The sequence below is a fragment of the Numenius arquata genome, chromosome 13 (genome assembly GCF_964106895.1).
Source record: "Numenius arquata chromosome 13, bNumArq3.hap1.1, whole genome shotgun sequence".
Classification (NCBI taxonomy): Eukaryota; Metazoa; Chordata; class Aves; order Charadriiformes; family Scolopacidae; genus Numenius; species Numenius arquata.
Window position 1 is genome coordinate 7,369,746 of NC_133588.1, and position 8,695 is coordinate 7,378,440.

An 8,695-nucleotide genomic window follows, 5' to 3' on the forward strand; every position below is an offset into this window, starting at 1 on the left:
GCCTGTGACTTGGGAGAAGAGACCAACCCCCACCTCTTTAGACCCTCCTTTCAGGGAGTTGTAGAGAGTTGTAACTGGCTGACAAAGGACAAAACAAATCCAGTGGGCTGTAAAGGTGAGCCTGCCTGGCTCCAGGTGTATGTGCTCAGGGAGCACATAGAGTATTATCCACCAGAGCGCTCTACGTTGATGTGTTTTGCCTCTTTGATTCCCTGGAATAGTATGGGAATGCAGAGAGAGTACGTTTCATCCTGGGAGTAGATACCAACTTTGCGAGCAGAACATACAGGTATTCTGTTTGTTTTTCTGTACAAATGCAATGGTGTGATCTGAAAAGGTGAAATCGCAGCCGAGATCTAAAAGTTTTGCAGTGTTGAGGTCAATATTTCCTTGTAGGCTTTACATGACATTATTTTGTGTCCATGTTATGATAAAGCCTTCTAGTTACACAGAAATATTCTTCCTCTACTTCTAGTGCTTAAAAGTTCTTGTATTTTCCTTTAAAAAAAAAAATTAAATATTTTTTCTGCAAGAAAAAGGCTGTTATAATTGATATTGTTAGAATAGTTTTTAAAATGTCATGATTATGCTAAATAATTTATCAGGTGTACCATATTACATTTGCAACTAACTGGTTGGGTTTTGGACAAAAGTAATTTGTGGAAGGTGTTCTCGTCATTTGCTGCTGTAGCTGCGTAGGGGGGAATTCCCAGCTTGCAGGAGAATAAAGGGACGATGCTGTGGAACGACACTCCAGAGGCGTGAGATGTGTCTCTGGTTTGTGCTGTGATTCCTGTGTGGTGTTGCAGTTCCTTTAGCTGTTGGCAGGTGGTCATCACGTTTCTCTTTCCTCTTCCAGACTTCTACCTAAACACGGTGATTTGCAGGCCTGTAAAGTACTTTCAATGGTCGCTGAATCAGTGGGAACTCTATCCTGAGTATATTAGGTGCTATAGCCTGGGGAGCCACCCTGAACGCCATCAGATTCTAGATATATCAAAGCAGGCCCCCAGATGGATGGATACTTTTGATCTAAGCCCGTGGAAACAGCATATTTTTAAAAGGTTATGATGAGAGAAAATTTGGATTTTCGTGGTGATTGCAAAACGTGTAGCAGTCAGCAAAACTGCAAGACTTTAATGGGCATTAAGTGCTAAAGTCCTTCAGAGACAGGATCACTTGCATTATTAACATGAAAGGTATTTCTCATTTAGCCATCTCTTCAAAACTATTACTGAAACATAAGGAAAAGAAATTGCTTGAAAGCAGGAAATCTGGCACCATTAATACAGATCACAGCCAGAGCTTCCCAACACTATAAATAACCAAAAAATTGTCTTAGAATGTGAATCATTTAAATAATGAATAATGCTACCAGCTCTATGGAGGATAAAAGCAATTAACACGTAAAGTAAACATCATCTGTAGGTAGCTGAGAAAAATCTTATCCATGGAGGACACTCGGCCTTCAGTAGCTTTAAACTCCCTCCTTCCATCTATAAATTATTTCACTCTTTCCTTTTTCAAGGTTGGAGAAGGGTCATTATAGTTCTGTCACTTGTCACTTCTATGGATCAGAAATGTTTTGCTCGGACGCTGAACGCTGCTTTAACTGGGGAATCGACTACTCTCTTCCTCAGGTTCACCTGAACTGCTTCAGAACCCTCTTCATAGAGTTTCTTCTTCATTTGGATCTTGCTGGTGGTCGGTGACAAGAGTGTCCCTGATAACTGTGCTGCTGCCCAGCACGGCCCTTGAGAGCCCTGTCTCACCTGGGTTGCAGGAACATATGTTAATGACTGTATGAAGGCTGCATGGGAAACTGTCTTCTGTTCTGGCAAATAGACCTAACAAATCAGAAGGGTTAAAAACCCACTTGTTAGCCCGTTAGCCATGAAAATGTCTTCATATTCTGAATTTTCATTTAGAGTCTCTGCACTAATTATTCCCTGGGCAGCAGTAACCATTAAAAATATTGTTCCTCTTCTAAAGGTACAGAAAAGGCAAGATAAGGCTTTTGAAATGTCAAATATTATGTTTTGATTTTAGTATCTTTATTCCCCTTCTCTGAAGAGCATTTTTTATTAAATAAACACGAGCTCTGTTCAGCAACTTCATAAAGACTGTGTTGTTGTGAAGGAGCAGAGGTAGCCAGCTGAGAAGGACCAGACCCATGGCTGCTGCTTGGTCCCCGAGGCACGCAGATGAAAGGCAGGCAGTGCAGCTCCTCTCGCCAGCACAGGCTTCTGCTTTACACCTTTGCTGCTGGGAAACATCAGGCCCCAACACCGACTGACCTGGCAAACCTGTACCGGCATCAACCCAAGCTTGCTTGTAGCTCCTGCCACCCTGGCGAGCCCACAGCAGGCAGTGATGCTGGCCTGGCCGGGTAAAGCAGACTGGTCATACAGCAGTCAGTAAGAGGCACAGGGGAAAGTGTGACTTCGTACTGCAGCTCGAAAAGAAAATCATACAGGCCACAGAGTCGTCTTATTTCTCAAGTTCTAATAAATCCTAGTAAAAATATCTAGTAAATCTCAAATCTAGCAAATTCTTTTTAAAGCATGCTTGGCCTATCAGGAATGATTTTTTTTTTTTTTTTTTTTTTGCCACTTTAAAAGTACAGAGCCTTTAGCTGAAGGGAGGATGGAGACTTGCATCTGCATTGCCTAAGAATCAGTACTTCAGCTTCTTCAACTGTTCTGTCATCAGCCTGATGGAAACGGTCATCGCCGGCATCTCCTGTTTGCAGCAGAAGCTGCTGTTTTGTTCTCAGGTGCGCTCAACGTCACGGTGCTGCTGTTAGTTGTAGATTGCTAAGATTTGATGGAGTCACTCTGATGTAATTTACGTAACAGCTTACTCTCTGCGAGTAATTTCATGCGTGACCCTTTAAGCTCAGGTGGGACGTAACTACTCAAGCTCTCGCTGTGGTCACTTGTCAACTCGGGAACTGCCCTGGCTGTTCCTTGCTTTACAGGGGGCACGTTGGCTGGTACTGCTGACACTTAGCGACGATGTGAACAAAGGTTAGGGCTAAATAATGTAACCTGGAGGCTAAAAAGAGTAAGAGTAGCTACTCGAGAGCAGAAGAGCAGTGCTCTAAAGCTGCTTCAGCAGTTACTAAGCTTCTTTTCTTGAAATACAAAATTTGAAGAAAGAGCAACCCTATCATACAAGGCAATACGTGAATACCAGTTACTCAGAGGCAAGTTTGGGAACATCTCGTTCAGTACTGGTTTAGCGTGATTCATTATACCAAAAAAAGTTCTTGTGAATGTTTTTGTGGACATAGTGATAAAGCTGAAATTTATGAAGTGGTGTAAAACACATGCCTGAGAACTTCTCCAGTAGTCATCTATGGTGTTTTGGTAGGTTTTTTTTTCACTGAATCGTCTGAGAACAGATGAGCCAAAGGCATCGATATTCTGATTAATCCCATTTAAAACTTCAGCTTTAGCCCAGCTGTCACCACAGCTTTCCATGAGGTAGATGTGAGGCTAAACATTCCAGACTCAGGGAATTCTAAGGATTGCATTTTCTGTTTTGCAACTGGAGGAGCACATTAATGCAGTGTGGGACAGAAGCATCGACAGAACAGCAGTAAAGAACGGGAAGCAAAAAGGAAGGACGAGACAGTTTGGTGGTTGGTTGGGTTTTTTTATTGTTCTGGAAACAGCAAAGGTTGTTTCCCCTCAGGTACTGCAGGCATTAACTGCTACCTTTGTTTTGTGCCGTCAGGACCTGTGCTGGTTAAAAGGTCTGTTTCAGGCTGTATTTGTTTCTCCGTGCCCTCAGAGTCAGCATCAAGGTAAGAGGTTTCAGGGTTTTGGCCCCTTTATTGAGCTTAGCCTATCGGTAATATGAAACGGTAATTTTCACGCATACCGTTGAGTTCTAAAATATCTCTGATGGCGACACAATCTTTTGCTATGTCTAACATTAGAGATTAGTCCAGACTGAGTGGTTCTTACAATTTATTTTTCTCTCTGTAAAACTTGGACTTCCCTTTTTATCTCTTCTTTTCCAAAAGTGTCATAAATTTTCCAGTGTCCGAAGCACCTCATCTGCTATTTAGATACACGTAAGATCAAACCTTATCTGCAAGTAAAAAAATCCTTTTGTAATTCTAACATGACATGCTTATTTTTGTCTACATTATCATAAAATTACATTTCTACCATTTTAGGTAAACAACTATAAGTTATCTCAGAAATGCTACCTACCTTTCTAGGTAGGTTTTTATTTACTTTTTCCTTCACTTCCTTTGAAAATAAACAAAAAATATACTGGAAGGAAAAGGAGGACATCTCGTAGGAGTCTATATTGAAACTTACTCCAAACACTACTAAAAGTTACAGCAAGATCTTTTTTAGATTTCTTCCCACAATACAGTTCAAAAAAAAAAAAAAGTTAAAAAAATATGTGGTATTAAGGAAACAATGGTTTTGTAGTTCAGTGTCTATCTTGACTCAGCAGCCCTTCACGAGGGCTCCATAAACACATTCTGGGTCTGCTGTAGTATCTCTTTGACTAGACACGCTACCAGTCAGTACGCAAATAAATACACGTTATGGTAAGTCAGGAACAAGTGCTCACTCCAAATTTTTATTAAAATTGAACACAGAGAAGTATTCGAACATACTTCTGGTTGAGAACCTAGACAGCTAATTTGTTTTCAGGATGATGTGGTTTTACAGTATTCCAGACTCTCAGTTAACTCTTTTGAATGTACATTCACAGGAACATGAAAATGAGCAAGCACCTCGTTACTCAGCCAACAACCACTACGTCATCCCCAATAAACTGGTAAGTTGGAACTTCAAGGTTATAGGGAGCGGGACCTTTCCTGATTCTGCCAGAGGCGTCGTAATGGGAGCCGTGGCAAGGGCAGTAGTAACCGCCAAAATCTCCCGAGTTAGCAATGGGTACACAGCCAAGGTGAGTGCAGACACCTACTAATATGACCCATTCCGGTTTCTTTACTCTGTCTAAGTCATGCTGCGGATCCCTCAGTTTAGACAGATCAACTTCAGCTTCCTGAGTAATCTCTGCCTGGGTTCGGTGACGCACAAAAAGGGGCTTCCCTCTCCACTTGAAAGCCATGTTCTTGCCTTCTGGAATGTCAGATAACTTGATCTCAATCTTTGACAAGGCCAGCACATCAGCAGAGGCACTCAGGCTGGAAATGAACTGGGTGACAGCATTCTTAGCAGTGTACGCAGCTGCTACGCACGTCGTTGCAGTCACCAGGTAGGAAAACCCTTTTCTAGCTTCGCTGCTGCTTTGAGAAGATGTGGTGGCATCGAGCACGTCTTGACGACGATAGGCAGAGAAGTCGGGTACCGTGACATCATTATGGATGCAACGAACACTGGCAGGTGCTGCAAGGAAAAGAACGTGCAATGACAATGCTTTCAGGTAACAAAATATTATGATGTATTTTAAGTTACACTTTTTTAATTGCATTTTTGGAAAAATGGGTAAAAATAATTCCAAAGTCTGGGTAGGATTCTGCTAATTATACATTTCAATTTTAAGTTGTAAGAAAATAGTTTCCAGAAAGTATTTTCAGTATAAAAAGGTGATTTGTAAAACTTTTTTACCTATTATTTGAAGATTACATGAAGCCTGACAAGAGCGCAGAACACTCTGCAACAAGTTCTGGCTTTAGAGTATCTGTTTTTTCAGAAGATTTCAAGGAAAAACTCCTGCTGGAGTTGCTAAAAAAAGACAGACCCAGTTTCCATTCAAATGTTTCCCTGAAAAAAATTGCTATGAGGAAGTTTGATTTAGTAAAGTTAGCACATCTGTAGTGTAACATTCTTTTACTTTCCTTTGACTTAAGTAAATTCTATGCCTTTAATAACCTTAAGTGTGTGGTTAATATAAAAAATGCAGTATCAGGCATCCCCCTTTATATTAAACTGTTGCCAGAGCTACCTGCCCCAGTAAATAACTTTTAAACCTGCAGTCCCCTGTTTGCCAGGCTCACTTCATAGAAGGACTTAGGGATAGAGCTAATAACTACCCAATTCCCAAACTTTTCAAGTGGGATTCCCACGTCCAGCCTGTGTGCTAAGCTAAGACAATGTGCCATCTCACTGGGAGGCCTTCCGTTAGTTTCTCCAGCAAAAGAAAGCTGCTTCCATCAATGAAAATCTGTAAGGCGAAGACAGGACATATCACTTGCCAAAGTGCAACCTCTGTGTTTGAAGAGAACTATTTAATTGGGGTTGTTTTTTTCCTATCAGTTGGCACCAAGTTAACAGGTTAATAATAACCATTCTGTCAAAGTGCTTGAAAAAATGCTCAGGGATTTATATGCAATACAGTGGGGAAAATTTATTTACAAGTAAATAAATTACTTGGTTTTTTTTTAAATAAACAATTTGCTTGTTTATTTACAAGTAACTCAGCACAGGGAAGGTATTTGCTGTAGGATTTTAATAGCAGAGAATTTAAACTGAAATTCAGAATTCTGAGAGAGTAAACCTTACTAACTTATTTCAGTATCAAGACTTAAAATATTTCACATTTACTAACAAGCCATACGATTAACTTCTAAAAATTCCCTATACTCAGTGAAAAGCACGCCTGATGCTAATTAAAACTTAGAATAAGTTTAAATGTTAGCTGCATCAGTTGGAGATTTGTGGAATTTTCACCCGAACACGTCCTTTACAGCAGAGGGTCTGGTGAAGTTCATAGTTCTAGTGACTACAGAGCACCTTCCACAAGGCACTGCCCTCTCCAAGACTTACATGAATCTCTCGTGTAAGGGTGTGAAGGGAACACTGCGTGCCCAGCGTCAGCAGATACGGGCACTGGTTCTCCACGAAATGCAACCAGGCTGTTTCAGGGGAACCGCTGCCCTTTGGCTGGAAGTCGGGCTCTGCAAGGATGACCTGGGGCGAGCTTTACCTGGCTGATGCTTTTCTGAACACTGCGTGAACTGGGGAGAACGTACGGGGATTTCAGCAGAGGGGAGTGAGGGTTCTGACACAGCCAGTTCACCGTTAGAGCTGTGTCCTCTCACTGCAGATCTCTGCCTCGTCGCCCCTCAGGTGAACACCTGACTGAACTGAACAGAGCTTCCCGGCATCTTCCCAACCGCAAAATAAAGACCCCGCCGAGCCCTCGGAAGGAAGCAGGCTTTCAAGCGCCCTTAACTCTGTAGCCATAAACGCCTCTTAGCGTAATAATGACCATTTTCAATCAAATATTTAAAACATAAAAAAGGCAGCAAACGCCAGAACCTGTCAATAACTCAGCACCGCTCCCCCCGCCCCGCCGGCCCGGACTCGGGCGCTGAGGACACCTCGCCGGCGGCGCTCCCGGCCCGAGGCCCTGCGCTGCCCCGGCGCCTGCCGCCCGGGCCCGGCTCCTGCCCGCCCCCGCCCCCCGAGCGGCTGCTCCCGGCGCTGCCCCCCGACCCGCACCGTTGAGGCTGGCGCCGGCGACGAGGCCTCCCCGGGCCGACCGGCCGCTCATCGACTCCCGGCAGAGGAGAGGCCGCTTCAGGTCCAGCGGCACCTTCTCGGCCCGACGCGCCACCGCCGGCGCCAGCGGCTTCAGGGGGCCGGGCACGGCGTGCGCCGCGGCCGACAGGTAGGGCGCGAAGGGCCCGGAGCGGGCGGCCACGGACAACATGATGGCGGCGGCGGCTGCTGGGCCGGTCACCGCTGCGACCTTCCCGGCGGTGGGGGGACTGCGCACGCGCCGTGACGTGACGTCCGCACGCCGTGGCGCGCTGCTGGCGTCAGGGCAGCGCCGATGGGTGACGGCGTCACACGTCACGGCGCAGGGTGCCGTTCCCCGGGGCGCCCGTTGCCGGGCCGTGGCCGCGGGGGCCCGGCGGGGCGGAGGCGCTACCCGGCGGCAGCCGGCCCTCGGGCCCCGGGGCTGCCAGTGGGGAGCTGCCTTAATTAGTAATTTAGCGCTGTGCTCGCGAGTGGGGGGGGCTCGGGAGGAGCGCCCCGGCGCAGCGTGGCACAGTGGGGCGGTGGGGGTGACGCCCGGCTGGATCTGGTGGAGTTCGGCGGGAGGGGGAATGGGGCGTGCGGGTGACACGGGCAGTGGGTGACACGGGCTGTGAGGTGGCGAGGCTGGCAGGCAGAGGCCGTCGCAGCATCCTCCCTGCCCAGATAGCCCTGTCTATTTCTGTGGTCGGGAGCTGGGAGAATTAATCTGAATTCCTTGCTCCGTCCTTGGTTTTTAATTTTCCCAACATTTGTTTTAATCGCAACCTCTTTTTTTCTTCCGAAATCTTGTCCCCTCGCCTGCTCTGGCCGTTAGAGCTTCAGGATGAAGAGTACTTTGAGGAGCAACCCCAAGCACAAAAGGGTCTTTTAAGGTTGAGTTTTAGGTGTTGCCAGGAAACAAATTCAGGATCGGATTAGCCTGAATACACCACAGTCACTATTTTTGTCTGAAAATGTCCCCGCTCGCAGTGTCCTGGGTGCGAGTTTCACCTCATGCACCTTCTAAGAGCTCCTGGGTCCAAATCAGTGTTTTCCATTGCTCATCGGCAGGTTCGGTCTGGAGCTCAGGCTGCTGGGGAATGCAGAGAGTTCCCCAGAAACTCTTTAACATCAGAGCGGAGGAGGGGGAAGGAGCACGGCACCTGTAATTATTGCCAAAAATACATTTATTCCATTCTCAATCACAAACATGGACTGAGATGCAAACGCTC

The 8,695-nt window shown here is 45.6% G+C and overlaps 1 protein-coding gene across 1 annotated transcript; it reads right to left on the bottom strand.

Moving 5' to 3' along the window:
- Window positions 1-3,642: 3,642 nt before the first annotated feature.
- UQCRFS1 (ubiquinol-cytochrome c reductase, Rieske iron-sulfur polypeptide 1) lies at window positions 3,643-7,715 on the bottom strand. Its single transcript, XM_074157931.1, has 2 exons — window positions 7,443-7,715; window positions 3,643-5,384 (listed from the first exon to the last, which is right to left on the bottom strand). Exons 1-2 carry the CDS (start codon window positions 7,651-7,653, stop codon window positions 4,774-4,776), a joined length of 822 nt encoding a protein of 273 aa, XP_074014032.1. The 5' UTR covers window positions 7,654-7,715; the 3' UTR covers window positions 3,643-4,773.
- Between the last annotated feature and the right edge of the window lie 980 nt (window positions 7,716-8,695).

Excerpts from the sequence above, each read along its gene's own strand:
- UQCRFS1 (XM_074157931.1), bottom strand. The coding sequence starts at position 7,653 with ATGTTGTCCGTGGCCGCCCGCTCCGGGCCCTTCGCGCCCTACCTGTCG. Across the intron at positions 5,385-7,442 it reads CGCCGGCGCCAGCCTCAACG|CACCTGCCAGTGTTCGTTGC; the intron begins GTGCGGGTCGGG and ends TTTTCCTTGCAG.